The sequence below is a fragment of the Manduca sexta genome, chromosome 2, assembly GCF_014839805.1.
Source record: "Manduca sexta isolate Smith_Timp_Sample1 chromosome 2, JHU_Msex_v1.0, whole genome shotgun sequence".
NCBI classification, from domain to species: domain Eukaryota; kingdom Metazoa; phylum Arthropoda; class Insecta; order Lepidoptera; family Sphingidae; genus Manduca; species Manduca sexta.
Window position 1 is genome coordinate 3,967,976 of NC_051116.1, and position 25,006 is coordinate 3,992,981.

A 25,006-nucleotide genomic window follows, 5' to 3' on the forward strand; every position below is an offset into this window, starting at 1 on the left:
AATGTAGACGTGACTACAGAGTTGGTGAAAACAAAACTGCTTAATGAAATGTCCAAAGATGTGGCTACGTCATTAGACTCTGTTTTTCATGCGAAGAAGAAGCCTAAGTCAATGAAGAAGAATATAGTTTGTTATGAGTGCAAGACACCTGGACATAAGAGACCAGACTGTCCACAGAGAAACAAGAAGGAGAAAGGCAATGCGGTAAATACCAATGATACGATATTTACAAGTCTTAATACTTCTGGAAACCCAAGAAAGGACATAATTTATGTAGATTCAGGTTGTACTAGACACATGACTTCTAGACGGGACTGGTTTCAGAATATCTCGATACAGAATCAAGGTACTGTTACTGTCGCAAATGGAGAACAGATTAAGTGCTGCGGAATTGGAAATATTTCAATAAACACGCCCGAGAACGTGGTCAACAATATTAGTGATGTTGCTTATATACCAGATTTGAAAGCTAGTTTGTTATCTGTATATAAAACTGTTGAAAAGGGTTTTATTTGTGTTTTTGATAAAAATGGATGTAACTTTTATAAATCTGATACTTTTAATTTTACAGGTGAATCTGTTGCTCATGCCTCGCCCTGTGGTGGACTGTACGTTTTAGATGGTACTGTAAATGTTTCCGAGAATGTGGCGGATAATTTTTGACACAAGATGTGCACTCTGGCTGTCAGGATAGTTATCAAATTTGGCATAAGAGGTTAGGACATTTGTGTCGTATAGGCATGAACCAATTGAAAAATCACAAGGTAGGTATAAAGTATACAGGAGTAGATAAAACTAGTTGTATCGCTTGCGTGGAAGGTAAACAAGCAAGAAAACCTTTCAAAAGGTTAGCGTTTAATAGGGCTACTTCCCCTTTGGAACTGATCCATATGGATTTGATGGGACCGGTGTCTACAACTTCTTTTCAAGGAAATAGATATATGTTGACAATAGTAGACGATTATACGCGAAAAGTGTTTGCTTATTTTATTTCTTCTAAAACAGAAGTCAAAGATATATTTTGTGTGTTTCAATGTTTTGTTGAAAATCAGTTAGATAAAACAATTAAAGCAATTAGGACTGATGGAGGTAAGGAGTTCGTGAATAAAGAGTTTGTTGATTATCTTGCTTCAAAAGGTATAGAACATCAAACAACGACGCCTTATAGTCCTCAGCAAGTTGGAGTAGCGGAACGCACCCATCGTTCGGTTACAGAAAAGGCAAGAACGTTGCTAGCTGAAAGTTCACTACCGAAAGCATTCTGGGAAGATGCATTCCAAGTTGCCATTTACCTTAAGAATAGGTCTCCTCATCGAGCCTTAGGTGGACAAATTCCTTATGACAAATGGTATGGACGAAAAGGTGATCTTAGCCATTTAAAAGTGTTTGGTTGTAGAGCTCTAGTCCATATACCTTCGTGTCACAGGAAAAAATTAGATGTCAAGGCACAGGAAGCAATTTTCGTCGGTTATTCTGAAAATCCAGGCACTTATATTTTTAGGGACCCTGCTAACCCACGAAAAGTTATTATATCCAGAGATGCAACCTTTTTGAAAATTGCTTTACAGCGCTAAAGCAGAAGCAATCTGAGTTTGTCGCACAGTCAGAATCTATATTGTTATTTGATGAGCAAAAAGAGATTGATTCTGAGTTTGATCATGACTGTCAATTCTATGACTGTGATGAGAGTATCAGCCCGGCGGCTGAAGCAACTTTACCAGTAAATCTAGAAAGTACAAAAGAGTCAGTGACTCTGGAAGAACGAGAGTCTCTCAGTGGCTTAAGACTGCCTAGTGTGGAAGAAGTGACAGCGAATTTGGAACAGGAATCGCACCCTGAGCGCAGATACCCTTCCAGAGACAGAAAAACAACAAATTTTTATAAAGCTTACAATACGTCAATGGTAGATTCTAATGAACCTACGACATATTACGAAGCTACTCATGCCGATGATGCTGATAAGTGGCACCATAATATGGCTGGTGAGTATAGTTCTTTAATGAAACTCCATACATGGAATTTAGTAGATAAGCCTAAAAAAAAAAAAGGTTATGCCATGTAAATGGATTTACAAAATTAAACTACCAAACTCTATGGTAAAGAACTTATGATATTGGGAATTTTGTTGATGACATAATAGTCTTCTTTAATTCTGATTTGACATTTGACACTGTCAAGAATGATTTGTCGAAATATTTTTCATTAAAAGATCTCGGAATACTGAAATGTTATTTGGGACTACAAGTTGAAAGTGATTCCGAGAGTATAAGGTTGAACCAGCGAAATTATATTCTTTCTATATTAGAAAAATTTAATATGAAGGATTGTAAGGCCGTGGATACTCCATTAATTAAATAGAATATGAAAAAAAGAATGGATGGTCAAGTCGGTGAGTCTTATCCTTATCAAAACTTAATAGGATGCCTCATGTATCTAGCGGTAAACACACGACCAGACATCGCTTACGCCACGAGCTATTTAAGTCAATTTAATACGTGTTTTACTAAAGAACACTGGAATGCTGCTAAAAGGATTCTGCAATACCTAAAAGGTACTCTAAACTATTCATTGGTTTACAGGAAGAATAGAGAACCTTTAAAGGGTTTTTGTGACGCAGACTGGGCAAACTGTCCAATCGACAGAAGGTCATACACCGGTTATGTTTACAAGTTAAGTGGAGGTCCAGTATCATGGGAATCCAAGAAGCAACCTACTGTTGCGTTAAGTTCGGCCGAGTCAGAATATATGGCATTAGCGTCTGCCACGAAGGAAGCGTGTTACTTACGTCGGTTTATATACGAGATAACAGGTATACTTTGTTCAGTTAACTTAGCTTCTGACAGCCAAAGTGCCATTAATCTTGTTCGAAATCCTGTACACCACAGCAGGACGAAGCATATAGATACTAGGTTTCACTTTATTAGGGAAAAGGTATCTAATAATATTGTTAAGTTAGAATATATAAAAAGTAACGATATGCCTGCTGATGTACTAACGAAGGCCCTCGGACCTCTAGCACACAAACGATGTGTAGTTAACTTAGGTTTAGAAACTTAATTATTTTATTTGTTTTGTTTTCTGTCACAACTGCGATTAAGGGCGGCTGTTGGAGATTGTAACCTTCGTCGTGACTTATTATTTTTTATATGTTCTATTTTTAGAACTAATTGTATTTTGTTTGCCATAGTTACTTCTCTTTAGTCCGAAATAAACACTCGTGTCAATAACATCTTTTTACTAACTTTATTTAATTACTAAGAACATATACCATATTTACAACACTAACAAAGGACATCAATGGTAAAATGCTGGAGTTCCAAGAAATTTACTATGTAACGTATAATAACAATATCAGCCCTGTATTATATACTGTACCACTGTTGGGCACGGGCCTCCTCTACTATTTAGAGGAATTAGGCCGTAGTCCACCACACTGGTCTAGTGCGGATTCGTGGACTTAACACTTCCTCATAATTCTTATAGAGAACTTCTCAGGTACGCAGGCTTCCTCACGATGTTTCTCTTCACCGTTAAAGCAAGCACACACACACATAATTCACAAAGAAAACACAAATCATTTTAAAATGTAAAATTATTTAGTGTATCATTTAAACTATACTAAGAGGGACAGTTTTATTGAAAATGATCAACCACTCGTAGGTTCGCCCACGTAAAAATATTCCCCGCTACAAATTTCGCTAAGTCTCTGCACGACGTCAACGCCATCTATTTGAAAATCAGATAAAAAACATTATTTCCGATGGGAGCAAATCGGGATAAAAGTAGGCTATGAGTTAATCTCGGAAAAGTTCTGGAGTGGCGACCACGAACCGGGAGATGCAGCGTAGGCAGGCCCCCCACGAGATGGACCGACGATCTGGTGAGGGTCGCCGGAGTTCGATGGATGAGGGCGGCCCAGAACTGGTTTCTATGGCGCTCAATGTGGGAGGCCTATATCCAGCAGTGGACAATTCCCGGCTAAAATGACGATCAATTAATCTAGGACATGGTCTGTCAGTGTACCAAATTACATCTAAATCCGTGCAAGTGTTTCTACGTTTATTTCCAACAAGCATCCAAACTTTTTGAATTTTCAAACAAGCTATTTTAAGAACGTCAAGGAGGGATGTTATTTACATTTTGTAACATGTCAAAATGGTCCTCCGAACCCCTGAGTGGGGACGGCACTCGCATCGAGAGGTCGAGCCTCTTCACTCAGGACGTGGTAAATAAATAAATTTCTGTGTGATTTATACTGAATTGTGTGGTATTTGTTGAAATGTTGATGCTCGTTTATTTAAGGTAAATGTAGATTTAAAAAGGTTATTAGAAGAAATAGGTTATTAAAGATTTGAATTGTTACCTAATGCAACAAATGTTTTAGTTCCTGGAACATTCTCTACATTTAAAAAACTCTTAAAGATGTGTAGAAAGTCCTGTTGTGAGTTGATTTTGGTATAACATGCCTGAATTATATCCAAGTTCCGTTTTACAAAAAAAATATTAAAAAGGTATAAAATTTATAATGATTACATTCATTCAAAATATGGATAATAATAATTAGAAACGACAAATTTTAAACCTTACCGAGGATAGCTTTAAATGACTAGATAAAACTCATTAAGATAAATACAAGAATAGCAGCTAAATACGAGTAGTCCCCGATGTTCGAAATACAAAGAGAATAAATACCACGCTGCTCGGACGCGGTCGCCATTTTGTCTGTAAAGCGCGCGAAATTATCTGATATTTTGAAAATGGAACAACAGAATGCGACAAATAAACGGTCGTAAACATTCCTCGAACTTGAGATTCCATTTTTGAACTGTCTTTTTGATTTGTTGTTTGGTTTTCTTTGTAAAGAGGTTGTTTGTTTGTTAGAGTTAAAATATTATATTGATTGCTGTGTATGCATTTTAATTATCTTAATTTATTAAAAATGCTATTATAGCGTGATAAATTATACAATTAAAGACGGTTTTACTTCACCTTAATTTATATGCCTCATTTTAATAATTACAGAAAACCGATGTAAAGTAACAGATATTTTAATAAATATGACATTGGTAAAACCGGTTGAACTAACAAATAATAGAAAATATGTCCACAATTTAATAGATTATTATTAATTAACTTTTAAATACATACGATTACATAATTGATAATAATGGCATCCAAATAAACGCTACAAATTAAATCAGCATAAAGTCAAACAAACATTTATCAACATCAAACTAATCGATACAAGACGTTAGAGTTATCTAACTACAATACCGCGAAACGTCCGGTTCCGGCGCGCAAAAAGCCCTCCGCTGCGGATATCCGGCGGTCGTATCCCGCCGGTGTTCCCAAGCTAAATATTTAAATTGAAATTAACATTTTCTTTATGCGTAAAACACTTTGAAAGTGTAATTGGGTTACCGTTTGATACAAAATATTGTAAGCAGAAATAGTAAATATTAAAGTGATAGAATCTGTAGACATATTTGTCTGATGATTATGCCGATTGTGGCAATCCCATTCTCACGAGAAATCAATAAGAAATCACGACTTTTTGGGGCATTTCGTTAATTATGTAAGACTAGCGTTTCAGTTTCACTCGCGTGATAGAGTTTTCTGGAGTATAAGTCCCGCTATACATTTTCCCGGGATAGAAAGTAGCTTATAACCTTCCCAGGGTCTGCAGTAACTCCATACCAAATTTCATAAAACGCCGTTCAGTTGATTTTGAGAAAATCGATAACACACTGACACAGTAAAGGGGACTTTGTTGTATATTATACAGAGTCCTTTGGATATTGCGTTTTATTCGTCTTTATTTCGTTCGAAACTTACACTATTTTGTTTTACAACTACGGCTCAAGTAACTTATTATAAATTGTTATTTTCAAGTAGATAAGTATGTGGTTTCATTGAGTAACGCAATGTCAAAATGACCCTGTATATATTGTTGTACAAAAATAATTGTCACTGTAATATTATGTTTTGTAGAAATAATATCACAACACCAACACATCGTTACGCATTTATCTCCGAAGGGGTATGCAGAGGCATAACCAGAGCACCCACTTTTCGCCAACCCAGGACCTCAGAGCGCTCTCGTACTGCACATGCAGTACAACTACGCCACCGAGGCAGTCAGAAATAATATCAATTGTATAATTAAAATAATTACCATAAATATTCATTACATATTATTAATAGGTTATTCCAAAAGAACATTTGTCTTAAGACCGATAAGCCGATAAGTTTATTTGCCAAAGTGGGCCACATAAGTGTGTCGCGTTGCGGGATCAGGCATCTTGAGCAGTCGAAACTGCACTACTAGTGGATTTTTCATTACCTCGAAAGGCAGAAGAGCTTCCGTCTCATCTGACGGTAAGTGATCACCGTCACCCTTGTTTGTCGGCTATATTTTGGGCATAGTCAACTTTTCAAAGTAAAAGGCTGCCTTCAAAACTTTTCCATTTTGGTATTCCATTATCTTGTTCGCTAGCTTCATCATAATAATCAGCCACATAAAGTCCACAACTGAGCATAAATCTCCCCCAAAGATTTTCAGATGGAAGTCGAAAGCGGCCTGCATTTATAGTGTTCCTTCTATATAATATAAATAAAAATGAATCTCTATTTCCCTTGGTCATCGCTACCATGCGGGAACGGCTGGACCGATTTCACTAATTTTTTTTTGTTGTGTTTGTTATTGTCAGGAGAATGTTCTTATGAAAGAAAAAATTCAAAAAATTGCGCGGAAAATTAGAAAATTTAAGAAAACTTAACGAAAATATTAATTTTATATAACTGTCAATTGTTTGAAATAATTGTCAACGATTGACAGAATGCGCGCTGCAAATTCATATTTAAGACGGGACAACGTCTGTCGGGTCAGCCAGTCCACAATAAAAAATCATATTTTCCATTAGCAAATTTCTCCTTTTCAATTACGTCATATCGTGTTTGTCTCTCAACAATATATTATTCAGAAACACACGTGTACCAATGTTTCCAAGGCTGCGTATCAATAATTCCATTTATTTCTCAGGTCAATCGTCCGTCCCAAATGAAGGTTTAAAAATAAATCCTTTGTTAACGCTTTAACGGGAAGAGGTAGTTAATTATGCTGAAATGGGTTCACGGTTTATTCTATAAATAGTATATAAGGTTTGTTTTCGAAGTGTTTTAGATGTTAAATTAGCTTGTGTTATAATGATGTAATATTATTATATTGTGTGTTGGGTTATGACTATTTAAATAAGATTGTGTAAGATTCAATTTATATTTATTAATTCGTACGGTAAACTATCTGTTCCATATATTCTGACATAAGGCAACAAGAACGCTGTACGGCGGAAATGAAAAGAAACAAAAAAAAAGTTTACAAAGACGCCTCTAGATTCACAATATACATTTATAACAGGTCTTTAAATTTATCTTTATTTAACATTGTGGAGTAACATATTGTATTACTTGCCCACATCACACTCCAATGTCGGCGGCATAAAGTTCATTTCGAATATGTCGCAGAAAAAAAAATATTTTACAGATTTATATTTTTACGACCAGCTGCCCGACTACTCTGGGATATCTACTCACGAGCCATTCGTGTTAGAAAAACCTATATAAAACTTTGGCATGTGAGTTGGTAGGTTTCTTTGACGTTTGGTAGGCAACACAATTTAATTTGCGTTACAATATTAACCTGATAAACTATTTTTCATTGCATTTGACTGACGAGACGATCATGCCGCTTGCCTGATGGTAAGCGATACGACTGCCCATAAACAGTAGCATCATTTTGAATTACAAAGTATTGAGTAGCACTCCACTGCGCTCGCTATCCTGAGATATGAGATGTTAAATCCTATTACGTCCAGTATTTACACTGGCTACAAAATGGCTGCTTATATGGAACCTCCACCACTGCTAAGCAGACATTTGTGATCTTCGTTACATTTGTGAATTCAACTCTTTCACATACCATAAAATTGCGGACCATGTTTTAATCACTCAATTCCTTAGTTCTGCGCCATTGGTTGTAGCGAATGGGAGCGGGTTAATCTTCCGTATATCTCGGATCGTTACGTCTCTTCTATGTGAGGGCAACGCCCTGGGATATGGCTCCCTTAACTCAAGTCTATAGACGACTTGCTGGTGATACAGTGCCTTTATTGTATGATTATTGAACTTATCTTTAATTTTAGTAACGTTAAAACTATAATAAATCGTATTGAATAATATTAATTAAAAAAAAATAGATAAAAAAGATGCACATACGAATTTAAAACGGAAGGAAATTAAACAACTATATAATATGACAAAGTCGTTAAACTTTGATTTTGAATTGCTATTCCAATTAGGAGAAATGAATGACGTTACAAGTTTAAAAAAATACGAATAATTTCAATTTGATTTTAATTTGTTTCTGGCATACAGCCAGTCCTAAATCCATACTGCGAAAGTATACAATAAAATGCACCAATCACAAAACAGGGATTTTATTCATACGTTATTAATATTAACGGTTAAAATAAATCCTACAATCATTGCGACAATACAAACGACATTTAGTCAAAGCAACTATCTCCTTGGCTGTCAAAAAAAACCGTTAAAAAATATTTAAAATTTCTAACCAGCTTCTAACAATGATAAATTGACGCCAAAGTATTTGTAACCTTACAACTTACGACATAAGTTTGCTTAAAGCATTTTTAGTTGTAGATTTCGTTTGTTTTTGTGCAAAACATGGATGATTTGTAATGGGTACCTGACCTAGATTCTTGGCGCGTGCGGCAGACATTTTATCGCTTTGTCAGTTCGCATACGTGTTAAACTGTCTTTCGTTGGCACGTACGTTTCATATTTCATTTCTTACATGTGTTCTTAAATAATTGTTGAGTGTTTTTTAAGGAATAAGGTTTAAAAAGTAAGCAAAGTTCTTACTCCTCTTTTATGCTTATGTAATTCTTTACAAAGTCTGTGTATTTCTTTATTTTTATTTATTGATATGAAAACCCAAAAATGCTGAAGTAATTACTGTTCAGACCTCCCGTTCCTCATGTCATAAAAATAAGCAAAGATCCCCCTACCCCCTTTAATGCTGAACGGCCTCTTTTGGCAAGGTGACTATCTTATACTTTATGATACATACGGCGCAGTCCAAATGTGTTGATTGCGTCTGTATGGTTGTTATGGAATAATTAAATATTAAATATTTTCTTATATTAACGCGAATGTGGGACATGAAAATACAACTTTTTTTTTTATTATATCGCAGTATTTTTAATTTTATTTTTCTCTTATTTATCTGATTCGAAAAATAAGATAAGTTTAGCAATTTGCGTCTAATTCATCATTTCGCTGAGCGAATAGTGCGGAAGAAGTTTTAAATTTGTACCCTACTTAAATTGAATTAGAATTTGATTTACAAGTTACAAGTGAATTCTTTCCTTCTAAGTTATACCTAGCTTGAATTAAATTTTAATTTACAACGTAATTCTTTTCCTTTCCCTGAGGGGTGCGAGCTATCTCTTGCTCTCAGTTCGTTACCACCCTACTGAGTGCTCTCTACACAAGTACCCTAGCTTTGTCAGCAAGACCTCTTCAAGTTAAGTTTCGAGTACTTTCTTAAGAATGTAGATTTTTTTATAGGTTATTTTAATTAATTAACTTCAAACTACTCTTGATAACTTGGCTTGGTTTTTTGTATTAATTTATTAAATATAATCTTACAAGAGTTACACTCAATGCGGTTATATTTACATTGTCACATATTCAGATACAGATAGGTGTGTATAGATATTTCATATAGTTTATAAATTAGTAAGAATTGCTATAGTCACCTTTATGAATTCCACACACACATCACGCATTTATCCCGAAGGGATATGCAGAGGCGCAACCGGGTAACCAACTTTTCGCCAATTGTGTTCCGTCCCATGATGTGATAGGGGACAAATTCCAGACTCCGGGCTGATACTGAGCAGAAAAATCACTGCCTGACTCGGGTTTTCAACCCAGGATCTCAGAGCGCTGCCGTACCGCGCACGCAGTATAACTACACCACCGAGGTAGGTATACCGCCAATATACAATGTTTATAAATTCATTGTTTATGGCTTTCACCCCTGAAGTGAACCAAGCAGTCAGTCATATTCAATGGGACTTCGAATAGTCTCTCTTTTACGATTGGCAACCCCTTTTCTGGGCAAAAACGCGTTATTGCTACCATCACTTGGAGGGTTAGTGGAGTCTGTAGTCTTCGAAACGTCGGAAGAAAATAATAATATAAAGAACTGTGATAAAATCCGAAAAGTAGCTTTGTTTCTATATTAGTACTTTAATGCTCTGGGTGGTTTCACTACCATCTTGGCTTGATTTGGCAATCTTTAAAACAGCAAATGCTTTAGTCATTCTCTTCTAAAGAAATATTCACGATACAAAAAAGGTGTAACTTTGTCCCAAATTAAAGTAATTAGTTATTAAATTCTTCGAACCTTAGTTATTAATGATTCTGTTACTAACTCAACCTAAATAGTTCTAATTAACCTTTTCAGTAAATAGCCTTTGTAAGCTCTATTATTTGAAAATATCCGAGCTTTTACCAAAGCACAAAAGAGTATCCACACAATACCACGGCTTATATTGTTCTGCACTGTGACTTAAAAATGAAAATATAAGAAAGCCGCTTAAAGTGTGGTTTTTAAGGTCACTACGGTTGCTCGGAATGTAGTATATTTTTAAAGTGAATTAGGACTAGTGTTTTGCATTATTATGGACGTAAAACACGCGTTGTATATTATTTGCTAGTCATATAATGTATATGTATGAAGGAATTGTGGTCCAATAAGAAAACAATTAGAAAGAAAGATTTATTATTGAGACCAAAACAGTAACATGTACAATAAAAGCAAAGAAAAACAAAATACATAACACAATTATACCATTTGTGCCAACAATGGGAATCCTCATTCAACTCCAGAATCGAAGACTAGATTGAATGATTGATTAGATCGAAAAGAATATTGGAAAATTACACGCTAAGTTACGCATCACAGACAAAAGGACGGGAGGGGAGAGCAGCGCTCCTCGTGGCAAAAATAAACATTAAATTAAGCTGCCAGAAACACTTACTTGTTATATGTAAAAGAAGGTAAAAACAACTTTGTGCTAACGTTCATTCCTGTTTTTCCTTACCTGGTATTTTATATCCCGGGCGATAATAAAAATAGACCAATTACTAAAAATAATTCTCTTTAAAGACTTTTATGTTTGTTAGTGGGAACCTTTCAACCTGAAACTTCACTTTAGATGACGTTTTCTTGCTACTATAAGTTGTTCAAATGAGTTTCATCAACTCGTCTAGCTAAATAGAATATTACTTAATTCCGCTAGTAGCTATATGAAATATCATATAAATCTAACATGGCTACAAAAAGAGTTGATTAACTATAACCGAATTAAATTCTTTTTTTCCAAAACAATGCCCGGACGTTCCTACATTATCCTTGACGTATGTCCACCCTACACGGTAGTGTGAACACGTGACACGCGAAGTGGTCTGGGAACAAAGAACTTTCACACGAAATTGCTTTACCATTTCCGTGAATTTGGTTTGGCTTTATGAAATTTGGGTTGATGGCATTATGGCCTATGAGGTTTGGAAAGTTTTTAGATAGTGTTTGCTGTAGTGATTGGAAAAGATGAGGTGAATAAATGCAATGATAATTCAAATTATAGTCACTTGTTTATCTTTTTGATTATTATAAGACTTAGGTGGCGTTGTTTTACAGTACGACTGCAGTGCTGAGGTCTAGGGTTCGATACTCAGGTTGGGCAAAGTGATATTGGGTTTTTCTTCTCACTATCAGCCCGTAGTCCGAAACTCGTGCCCGATATGGTGCCCAAACCACCTTAACATACACAAATAATGTTGAAGGCATATGACTCATTTCTCCGGTAAAAAATATCTTTACAATAGTTTGTGCTGTGAACGATGCCAGCGGCGGCGTCACCTGCGGATTCCCACCCTACTTACCGAGCAAGTCAGAACGTGCTGCAATAGCTTTTACGCGAAGAGGTTTTAGTATTAGGTTGGTTTCTTTATTCGCTCATGCATTATAAGCAGAGTGTCTAAAATCTAGCAAAAATGTGACATGACTCCGTGTTGCTTTATCAGGATTGGTTGTCTTTATTTCTTCGCTCATGCATAATAAGCAACTCATTTTTTTTTTTAAATGTTTCAAAAAATATGAGACGACTCCATGTTGCTTTATTAGGATTGGCTGAGAGACTATCACGTGACTATCGCATTGGACTCTCGGTCAATCATAAAAACATTAAACAGTTTAGTTAGTTTTAGTCCGGAGATCAGGATCAAATTTGTGCTCCAAAAGTTGTTTTTTCCTTTGTTCCCCATCATAGTCTATAGTGGTATCATCACTATGGTGGTATTTTCTTGCCTTTAAAGTTTTGTGTAGGATAGATGCCACTCTTTTGTATGTTGCAGAAAGAATTTTGCTTAATTTTTATGCCCAGCTCAAATATATCCATAACTTTTTTTCAATAAGTACGTTAGCCTAGCCTGGATAATACAATTTGGATTTTTTTTGTTGATTTCTTGATAATTTATCTAATACATAATAATGAATTATGAAATCCATTAATGCAAAACTATGTTCGTCCTTAATTTTAGGGTATAAAAATGACTTTTGAATGGCAAAATGATGCTCTTTAAGCCATACTTTGTAAATTTTCAAATGCGAACATTATTTTGTCTATCATAATATCATATCTTGGGTTCAACTGAACATCAGTGCTTCAGCTCACGCAGTAGCATTAAGTTGAGCTGGATCTATTTTGGTTTGTTTCTTTTTATTTTTGATTTCTGTTGTATTAATGTAGTTTTAATTATGTTCTTATTTAATTATTCGTTTTGTTTTTTATATGTCACTAAAACCAAATAAAGTATTTATTTCTTTCATAGTAACTATTAATGAAGTATTAAGAAGCACAGAACATTCCATAATATTGTGGCTCTGTGCTGCTGGAACTCGATGCGAATGACTTATTAACTTCTCAGTGCAGTATTATAATTTAAATCCATTTTGAACTTACCCGGCTGCAATACCACAGGCTATGTAACTTAGATTTCAACTTTAGTTGAATAAGTAAACACTACATTGAATATAATACCGATTTCATAAGTCCAGTTTTGAATATACTCTCTTTAGTAAAATTTAAAATGTATCTAATTTAAAATGTTTAATCTTACTTCTTAGTAATATAAAAGTTTGGGGAAAGGTTTAGATGTTTGTTAGAAGAAAAAACTGAAACAACTTAATGGATTTAGATGAAATTTGGCATATAAGTAGACCATATCCTGGATTAACTCATAGACTGATTTTTATCCCGATAATTTGCTCCCATTGGAAATAATAGCTTATCTAGTTTTGAAATAGATGGCGTTGACGTCGTATATTGTTTTAGCGATTTTTATAACGGAGAAGACATTCACCTGAGCGTAGACGCGAGCGGTTGATTATTTTCAATAAAAATGTTCCTTTTAGAATATTTTTCCAGGATAAAAGTCCCGCTATTTATTTTCCCGGGATAGAAACTAGTCTTTAACCTTCCCAAGGTCATGAACTATCTCATACCAAATTTCATAAAAATCCGATCAGTTTATTTTGATAAAATCGATAACGTACAGACAGACTGAAAAGAGGACTTTATTTTATAATATGTATAGATACATAATTCCAACTGACGTGTAATTTAATTTAATTATTTAATTTATAGAAAAAACTATAACATCCAGCCCATAAACTATCTTCTATCACCGTTGTGTTTCGAATATGCCGTCCGCAACTATGTTCTTTCCCTTTCACCCTTGTGTTCCTAATGTGGTTTCGGAGCGACATGTTGTTCTGCGCCTTTTGCTGACTCGGCTTTGTTTTTATAACCGACTGGTGTCCATAAAATAGATATAAAAATATGCCGATTTATGACAAAATACAAGCCATTATTATACATGATGTTGAACGCGTTGTCGATGTTTTTGGGTTTTGATATACTCAGGCTGATCCCGGAACGCGACTCACGTGGGCTACTATGGCGGATTTTATACCTTGTGTAAGGTGGTCGCTATCCGACCCGTATGAATATCCTACCATTAGAGATCGGGTTTTATATCTTGTGTACGGTCGCTATCCGGGCAGATACAAATATTTTACTATGAGATGACGGTGACCTCTTATCACTTAGCAGTTATTACAAATGACTTGCTCCTTTAAGACTGGTATAATATATTAAAATTAAACTACTCCCCCCCCCCCCGCCCCCGTGACCATGAAGGCTGCAAAGTCTTGGAAGCGTCGGGAGAAAACTAAAATATAAAGAACCGCGATAGAATCCGAAAAGTAGTTTAATTTTAATGTCTAACATTCGCGTAAACATAAGAAATCATTATGATATAATATATAATATGGTCCCACTGCAGGCAAGGACTTTCTCTTCTACTGAGAAGGATTAGTCCTTAGTCAACCACCCTGACCGAGTGCGGGCAGACTTTACATACCCTCAGAATTGTTATAGGGATCTTCTCAGGTATTCAGGTTTCAACAATGTATTTCTTCACCGTTAAACTAATAATTCACAAATACCCAGATGTCTTTAGAAATGTCAGAGGTGTCTTGGGTTTTGAACCTGCGGACCATCGTTCCAATCCCTTCCACACCCAGGTTAACTAGGCTTACGCCTCTACCACTGGGACAATATTAAAACCAAAAACACAAAAATACTGCACTAAGTTTTATTTTTCCGCACGCCATTCCTTTTCTAAGAGGTGGCCAAGCTTGGAAAATAACGACTTAGCCTCATAAAACAACGAAGCATTTTTGCTACAAAGAACAAACTACTGCATGAATAAAAGAAAATTAATATGGAACGAAAGTTGTGGTAAAAAATAAATCGTTCTCCGAGGTCTTCTGACATTCGTTATTTGTATAGAGGTACAATTTTAGGAAATTGAATAGAGGAAACATGGCAAGGAATTTGGTTTTATAGGAATTTTGAATCTGAAGTGGATATCAAGTAAAGACCAACGAAAGGAACTGACGATATGGCGATAGGCTCGCCTAATCACGTTATAGATCAGAATAAGCAAGTCGAAAATGGTTCTCTAGTTGCGCTTCTGTCGACCGCTCCAGTACTATAACGCAAAAGTGTATAATAATAACAGCCCTGTATTATATACTGTCCCACTGCTGGGCACGAGCCTTCTCAATTATTGAGAGGGATTAGGCCTTAGTCCACCACACTGGCCTAGTGCGGATTGGTAGACTTCACACACCCTCGAAAATTCCTATAGAAAACTTCTCGGGTATGCAGGTCTCCTCACGATGTTTTCCTTCGTCGTTAAAGCAAGCGATAATTCACAAAGAATACACAAATAATTTTATAAAAGGCAGAGGTGTGTGCCCTTGGGATTTGAACCTGCGGACATTCGTCTCGGCTGTCCGTTCCACACTCAACTAGATTGTTGAAGAAGTATGTTGAATTATCTTAAAGTAATCAATTATTCCAAACATTTCCTTATTAGAAACAAAGGCGTGTGGTATAATACGAATTTTAGTACCAATTTACTCTGAGTAATAAAGGAAACATTTTTATCGTAGGGTTGTCCGTTATCGGACAAAGAATTTCGCACCTTGGGAACGGTGTTCGTTATAGATAAGGTCGTAGTAAAAGTGCCAATTGGTTTCCTTATATTCCGAGCAGTAACAAAGGGTCTATATAATCCAATTCCTGCCAGCGTCCCTTTATGTAAATTTTATGAGAAACTAATTATCATAAAGCTGTGATAGCCTAGTTGGGTGTGGAACGGACTGCCGAGACGAATGTCCGCAGGTTCAAATCCCAAGGGCACACCTGACTTTTCTAAGATGATGTGTGTATTCTTTGTGAATTTATCGCTTTAACGGTGAAGGAAAACACCGTGAGGAAACCTGCACATTTGAGAAGTTATCTATAAGAATTTTGAAGGTGTGTGAAGTCTACCAATCCGCACTAGGCCAGCATGGTGGACTAAGGCCTAATCCCTCTCAGTAGTAGAGGAGGCCCGTGCTCTGCAGTAGGCAAGTATATAATACAGGGCTGATATTATTATTAATTATCATCACAACGATTTGCAGACCGGTTTTATATATATACCTATATGTTGTATCGGGTTCCCTTTTGGAAAACTTCTTCTTTCGCCTCTGGTTCCGAGGGTTCCTGCGAGGGCATATGACGAATACAATGTATTTCCAAAAAGTTGAACAAGCGTAAGTACGCTCCTTCTGAATGTCAAAAAAAATCAAACCATATCGATTTATTGAACCTGATCGTGCTGAATATATTTATCATCCGTAAAAATGGTCCTTATGAAACTGATCATAAAGACTAACATTGCAGTTCTCGTGGTAAGAATAGTTTTGCTTATAATTTGCTAGCTGACCCGACTGTCGTTGTTCTATCTTAAACTGTCAGAGTTTTGTCAATATATTGCAAACGTCTCACAGTCTTCTGTCTCATTCGCATACTCACTTTTATGAGATTTTAAAATAGTTGTTAATATTTTTTTAACATTTTTTTCGTACTAACCGTCTCCTGATAATAACGAACACATAAAAGAATTTATCCAATTTAGTGCAGCCGTTTGGAAGTTATGCGCGTACAAACATTTCGTCGATTCATTTTTATTTATATACTTAGATTGACGGAATGATTTCCTCGTCGTTACGTCGAATGCCAAAAAGTGAATTACAGTATCGTATTAAAAAAAACATTTATTCCTTAGTGTCCATGCCCTACCTTGCTTCCATTCTCAAATTTATTTAATAAAATTAATATCAGTAAAATAACATTTAGTAGTAAAATTGCAAAACAATATAACATTAAAACGTGACAACCCTACGTCCGAAAACAGTTCGAAACGACGGACTTACTTTTTATATAATACGATATTACTTCGCGGCTGTTGTATTTTAATAATGACAGTATTTTTACCCTAATTTCATTTTTATCGGTTCAGAAACCACTCAGCAAGCGGGGCTAGGAAATTTTTACACGCAATGGGTAGGTTAGAGGTGTCACCAACTTTGGCTAAGTGTGTTTCGCCCTAAGATATAGGGGCGAGCCTATCACCATGTCAACCAAAATTTGGAGACTGGGATGATACTGAACAGAAATACGCAATGTCATCTTACAATAATAATAATATCAGCCCTTTATTATATACTGTCCCACTGTTGGGCACGGGCCTCTTCTACGACTGAGAGGGAATAGGCGTTAGTCCACCACGCTGGCCTAGTGCAGGTTGGTAGACTTCACACACCCTCGAAAATTCCTAATAGAGATTTTCTCAGGTATGCAGGTTTCCTCACGATGTTTTCCTTCAACGTTAAAACAAGCGATAATTCACAATGTCATCTTACTGGATCTGGAATTTGACACAAGTATACTATCTCAACTAGAGTTGAACTATTTTGCTTAGTTTCGGTTTGTAACCCGCATTGAATTCCCCCAAAGCAATACTTGTGCGCTCGGTCTCCACACCGAATACACGCCTAGCATGGGGGGACATTTGTCGCGGGCCTAGGCACATAGTTCAGTGTGTATACCTAATGCACTTTCAGGCCTATGAGAGCTCGCAAACATTTTCTGGACTTCTTCCATCTTGCCATCCTAAACGGGTTCCTTCTTCTTCCTCCACACTTCCTTTCTCAGATATCTCCTAATAACTTTCCTCCAAGGCTCTGCTTTCGCCATGCCAGAGGATGACACAGATGATACCGAAACACTTATGAAAAGTGTTGAACATTGGACCGCATTTTATTAAAGCTAATTTAGTGGTTTTATGGGAACAAACTAATAATTTGAAACTACTAATGGTTGCTTCAAATTCTGTAAAAAAAAAATAAGTCCTTAAGTATCTTAAAAACATCCATTATCATTTTAAAGTATATTTCTCAGAGATCTCTATTTTACTGAATATTTGTAATTCTAATGAACATTTCGGTTCCATTTCCCCTTGTTTACTGCGGTATCATTTCTGAAAAGGCTCTTCAAACGGGCACCATTCATCAAATCCAAATACACGACGCTCCATCTTGATTGATGTTTAGCGAAATCTTGAGAAATTTTTGTCTCTGGCAAAAATATTTCTTACGAATGGAGGAAAATACCGATTTTGATGTACCAAGTTTTTGGTTTGTGGAGTGTGATTACATTATAATTGTATCAAAACTTGTAACTGTTTGAAAAATGGTTCGTTCAGACCAAATGTGTAGAAATATTTTATGATTAGTTTGCGACAGCTATCTCCGAAATCGTTAACTCGATATAGAATATTTATATGTACCTGGATAGCGACCACCATACACTAAGTGTACACTACCATGACCCACGTAGTGTGTCGCGTTCTGGCATCAGTCTGTGCATGCAGTTTCCAACAGGCCATAGTTATGTCGACTAGCGAGGGGAAATGATCTCTTGTTAGTCGATACTATATTATTAACCCTGCTATACTTACTATCAGGTGCAGTGCGGTAACTTTGCCCCTATAAAATGCGGTACCACGATGAAATCATCTCTCTGCTAACAATGCCACTCAGCACGCAATGTTAAACTAGGTATTAGCCTATACCTGTTCCAAGTATTTACTAATTTAGCAGTTTCTACATTTTCTTCTGACAGCAAAATACTTTCACCAACTTTCACATTCATAAGATTTTTTGATTCATCTTCTTTTAAAATTAAATGTGGAATAGTCTAGAACAATCTATAGTATTCTAAGCCTACACTAAAAATATCACGTTCCATTTCAGTTGAAAGTTTTCGAATCCAAAGTGCTTTCAGAGTCAATAAACAGTTGCAATGGCTCGGAAAATTCTGTTGCAAGTGAAAAAGCTTTTTCTCTTACAGAAGCTTTTGAATAGAACGTGCGTTCCGATAAGCTGCGTGTCGAGCTTTTGAATTAAGAAAGCTTGCGCACGGTGGGGAATTTAAATGACAATACTTAAGTTGGATTTAAAATAGAATTGAAATTGCATTTTAGTAAGGTAAATTATTTCGAAATAAAAAGAATATGCTGTTTTACAATAAGCACTAAATAACGGCCATCGCCGCTTTTTAATATTATAGACCTTTATACATTCATATCGATAAACAAGAATAGGTTGATTCCTTTGGTTTAAGAAAATGCCCTTATAATATCGGTATATTTATAGCCTCACCAGAAAAAAACCTACTTTAGATGCATCACTTTTGTTTTCAATTTACAGTTAATTTCGTAAATACAGTAAATTTATTTAAATTGAGTTTGAATCCGTCGCAAACGTAAATCTCAAAAGACAATAAAAGATACAATAAATCCGTATCCTCAACATAATGAATAAAGTAAAGTTTATGAAGGGTCTGAGAACATTACGAATGCTCACCACCGAAACCCAGAGTATCGGCAAAGTTACGCCAGTTCTCTATTTCTATAAAAACTATAAAGTGATTCTATGTAAACGAACTCAGTCTTTCAACCCAGAACTCTTCAAACTAGTGATGAATCGTCAGTACGTTGCCCTCCTTTGTTCGGCCTACGGCAAAATCACTGCGAAACACAAACTCAGGCAAAGTTACCGCACCTCGCCTTTCATTTCCGACGTACTAAATCCGACTAAAACGCGGCTGTATGCTGACTCTGTCAAACATTTCAGTTTGTTCGCAAAACATGTTTCGTTTCGAGAATGTAAATGTAATGTAGTATGATGGTCAGTGTTTCATTATGACATACTTTGTACTGGTGGTAGGTCTCTCACATATGAGAGTCAGCCTGGGTAGGTACTACTGCAATGTCTGTTTCTGCCGCAAAGCAGCGGTGTCTAGTCACTGTTGTGTTCCGGTTTGAAGGACATTGTAGCCAGCGTAACTACTGGACATAATAAGACTTAACAACTCATGTCTCAGGATGGCTAAGGCTGTGGAATACCAAACAATGCTTTGTAATTCAAGGGTGGTATGGTGTTTCTAATGTTAATGGACGGTTGTATCGCTTACCATTAGGCAAACGGCAAGCTCGTTCATTCAAAGGAATAAAAAATAGTAACTAGCTTTTATTTGTGACTTGGCATCCAAAGATTAAAGTTTGTGATAAGTAATGGAAAAGGTAGCTTATGTCTTGTCTTAGGGTCTACTTTTGTCAGTATCAAATATCATTGAATTTGGTTTAGAAATTTTGCCATTTAAGCTAAGAGAGAGAGAGTTATTTTCGAAATGAACGGTATATTATTAGTAAGGATCTATTACTTATTATAATGTTATATCTGTCGGTGTTTTATGCATTATTTATTTAGTGGGAGTTTATTGTGTAATTCTTCATATTGTATTTTATATACCTTTATGTTTAAAATATTTCCACCTATATTAACTGTTATAGTGTGATATTCTTAAATAAATCATTCTTCTCCAGAAGAGAAGCAAAAAGAAGAAGGCCAAGCTTCAGAAGAGCAGGCGGCGACCAAGATCCAAGCAGCGTTCCGTGGTCACAGGACGAGGAAATCAATGAGCATGAAGGCGGCAACCAACCAGAGCAAGAAGCCAGAACCCGAGCCGACCAAGGCCGAGCTGGAGGCGGAGTTTAGGGCTGATGATAAAGGTGAGTTCCTTATTTATTTTACACTTTGTACATATGGTATACAAAGTATAAAATGCCATGGGCATTCTCTCCCAATGAACCTTGGGGTAGTGTAGAGAGAACGGTGGCAGGTGATTAATAATAAAGACAAAGAAAAACACATGATAAGAATAATAATAAAAGAAACGTATGACATAAAAACGATGTACCCACAAATATATAAATATAGTAGTGGCTTATAGTTAGCTAGCTGTTTACCTTAGTGGCTTATATTTTGTTATACATTTCGGACGACAAAGGTGACTTGATTTATAAGCACAGCTATGTTCGCCTACGTGATGAATAAAGCATTTTATTTTTAATTTATTTTAAAGGATTTTCATTGAGTCTTTAATGTCTTAATATTTGATTTAAATATTTCAAATTCTGAAAAGTAAGCCTTTGTAAATGTGATTATATTTATTCAGAAATATTTCAGATTTCATTCGCTATTTGTATGATATCAAAGTTGATATTATAAAGGATAGCGAAATAATTTTGCATTAAATTATTAATTACCCAAATATTACATAGATATAGGCTAGGTTTTGTTGTTGTTAATGCAAAATGATTAAGGATTAGGACTTAGTCCACCGCGCTGGCCTAGTGTGGATTCGTAGACTTCACACACCCCCGAAATTCCTATAGAGAACTCCTTAGGCATGCAGGTTTCCTCACGATGTTTTCCTTCACCGTTCAAGCAAGCGATAATTCACAAAGAAAAGCACACATCATTTTAGAAAAGTCAGAGGTTTGTACCCTTGGCATTTGAACCTGCGGACATTCGTCTCGGCAGTCCGGTCCACAACCAACTAGGCTATCGCCGCTATTTGGATAAAAGCAAGGTACACCATAATTGACAGAAGTTTTTAAATTAGGCTGAGCTTCTTTTTTGAGAAACTAATTAACTATTGCCTTTATATTATTCGCTAAAGGCAATAATAAAACAGCAGAATGTTTATATTTTAGTATACGCCGAAACGTAGCATCTCTACTAAGATATTCAAAGATAAAATATACTAGATCCAACCGCAAGAGGCGTAAAAAAATTAAATTATCACGTTGAAAAAAATAACTTTCGTACTTTTATCAAGTTTAATTAAAGTAACAAGAATTTGTGCATGAATATTAAAGTTCTTGTTGAGTTTTGTTATTACCGTGAGTTATTTTGGCAAAGAATTTTGGAGCGAGTATTTCGTTTAACTTTGGACGTACCTAAGGTTTTCAGATCGATTTCTTTTGAGAGTATAATGTATTAAGGCGATACCTCAAGGTCCATTTTCATACATTTTGTTTCACCTTTAATCTGGGTAACTAAACAAGTATTGGCAAGTAAAGAATTTAAATTCACGTCTAGTTAGTGATTAGTTCTCGCAGTTGAAAGAAAAATGTAAAAATAATTAATAATCATGGATATTTCTGCCTTTAAAATTTAATATGACGAAATTTTAAACTTGTTTAGTTACCCAGATTAAAGGTGAAACAAAATGTATGAAAATGGACCTTGAGGTATCGCCTTAATGGGATGTTTTAGAAGATAAAATAACATTTTAGTTGTATTTAAGAGGACAACTTTGTCTTATTTAACTCGGCAATGTAACCGTGAATTATCCTTTGTGAATTATCGTTCGCTTTAACGGTGAAGGAAAACATCGTGAGGAAACCTGCACATCTGAGAAGTTCTCTATAAGAATTTCGAAGGTGTGTGAAGTTTACCAATCCGCACTAGGCCAGCGTGGAGAACTAAGGCCTAATCCATCTCAGTAGTAGAGGAGGCCCGTGCCCAGCAGTGGGACAGTATATAATACAAGGCTGATATTATTTATTGTTATTAATGTAAATGTCGACTTACGAGAAATGAATACCCTTGACAGTCGACATTATTATGCTGGCCTGTTGGAACCGGATATATATAGGCTGATCCCGGAATGCGATACACTTACGTGGGCCACTATGGCGGGTTTTAACACCTAGTGTACGGTGGTCGCTATCGGGGCGGATATAAAATATATCCTATCATCCGCAAATCCGATGATCCAATACTATATCCGATGTTTAATTCTTACAGCATTTATTATAACAAATTTTAAACATAACTAAAGCGAATATAATATTTATAAACCCCATCAATAAATCAAACTTAGTAGAAGCAAATAATCCTCGAACTCCAAAACTAGGTCAAATCCGAAACAAATTCTAAATTTTCATTCACTCCATTACAGTACTGGGTCAACAGTTCATGTGATTTGAGACATTCTGACATAAACAAAAGTGAGGAACAAAGTAAACAGCTATTACTACATTGTTTTATAATAATAGGCGAACAATAAATACGTGGTAGTAGTGAAACATGTTTTTTTTTAATACTTGCACGGCATGGTAACTTCACTGTACCTTTTAGTTAGTGGAGTGGGGTCCAATAGAATCTCGACTGACGAGAGATGATTAGTCCTTGGTAGTCGACACAATTATGCCGGCCTGTTGGAACCGGACCCGAAACTACTTTGTTTTCAAACATGTTCTTTTGAAGTATTTATTTCGTGACAGCAAAGTTACAATACAATATCCGACATAATACTCCGTATAATTTGTTGACTAAACACATACGTTACCTCTACTGTTGAAACGAACTTCTAAAAGAATAAGTATTAGTCCAATGAAGTTAGTCAAAACCAGAACGTGATTATATTTCAGTCTACGAGGTTATGTTTATAATTCTCGCCCTCGGCAAAGTCACATCGGCGGATGAGCAGGCATCCATGTGTGAAGCGGACTATCCATTAGTGATCATATAATATTATTTACACCAACGCTCCAGCGACGGGGTACGATTCAACGGCTACGGCTATTTTGATGAGTATTCGAAGCTCATCAGATGTGATTATAGCATTATTATAAGACAATTAAAAAGCGAAGATAGCCTAGTCCTAGATGAATGCCCTCAGGTTAAAATCCCAAGGGCACACACCTCTGACTTTTCTAAAATAATGTGTGTATTCTTTGTCATTTATCGCTTGCTTTAATAATGAAGGCAAAGATCGGGAGGAAACCTGCATACCTGAGAAGTTCTCTATAGGAATTTTGAGAGTGTGTGAAGTCCATCAATCTGCACTAGCCCAGCGTGGTGGCCTAAGGCCTAATCTCTCTCATCAGAGGAGGCCCATACCCAGCAGTGGGCCAGTAAAAAGGGCTGATATTATTATTATATCAGGCCATTAGTTTCAGTACACACACTCAAATCTTTTATACTTTTATAATCATCTCTCGTCAGTCGACATTCCATTGGATAAAAAAAAAAAAATAAAAATAAAATACTTTATTTATCACGTAGGCGAACAAAGTTGCACTTATGATACGTCAAAACAAAGAATAAGAATAATTATTATTTCTAAACAACTATTAAAATTACTTATATAACTATAGAGATTTTAAATTAGGGATAAAGTTTATGTTTATACAAAAGACTAGGTACAAACCGAAGTAACCAGCTCGGGCTGGCAAGTAGGGAGAAATAGAAGGGTAACGCGTCGCGATCGCGACATGAGCCCTAACCTAGCTAACCTACCAGCCTTTCACTAGCTACCTAAGTGATGACTACCCGAAGAAGAAAGGCAGAAAGAAACTCCGGGCTTTCTTTTTTGTCATCAATTGTTCAGTACTTCTTTTGTATTTTTTCCAAGTCTTTCTTGTACATAGTCACAATAGTTATATAAGCTAATGCACGCACATCACCGTTAACATGGGATAAGATGAAATCCAATCGACTAAACCTGGAGCGGCATAAAATAAAATTAGCGATAGCAAATAAAAGAGAACATAGATTCATACATAAATAACGGCGTACAGCGTGCATTCGCCTACATTTACAATCATAGTTTTCAATCATGAGAAAAGAAAAAAAAATAGTGATATTGAGCAGGCAAACACAACATGATCGGGTGGTCGTCTTTCAAAAATTACATTTCATTAAGATATGATATGATTATGTCAAATTAGAACTAAAGAAATGTCATTATTATAAAAAAGAAGCATGTGAGACATGTAACAAAGACATTTTAGGCAGTTAATTAATTACTAATGTGTGCTAACATGGTGGGTCATTGTGTGCAGGACAAACTTTCCAAACCGTCTTATCATTAAGGTAATCAGATACAGTATAGTATCCTTTACACATTAATTCACGCTTAACATAACACTTGAATTTTTGTTCGGTCAAATTGGTAATTTTGAAGGGAAGTTTATTATAGAACTTAATGCTATTAACTAAGAAAGATTTATTGGTTTTACAGAGCCTATGATTAGG

At 35.8% G+C, this 25,006-nt stretch overlaps 1 protein-coding gene across 1 annotated transcript in view; it reads left to right on the plus strand.

Annotated features, from left to right (window-relative positions):
* Positions 1 to 25,006, plus strand: part of LOC115452970 (sperm surface protein Sp17) — a 171,233-nt gene that overhangs the window by 103,657 nt on the left and 42,570 nt on the right. The window contains exon 3 of the mRNA XM_037438052.1: positions 20,500 to 20,685. Coding sequence (XP_037293949.1) covers positions 20,500 to 20,685 — 186 coding nt within the window. The remainder of the gene's footprint in view (positions 1 to 20,499; positions 20,686 to 25,006) is intronic.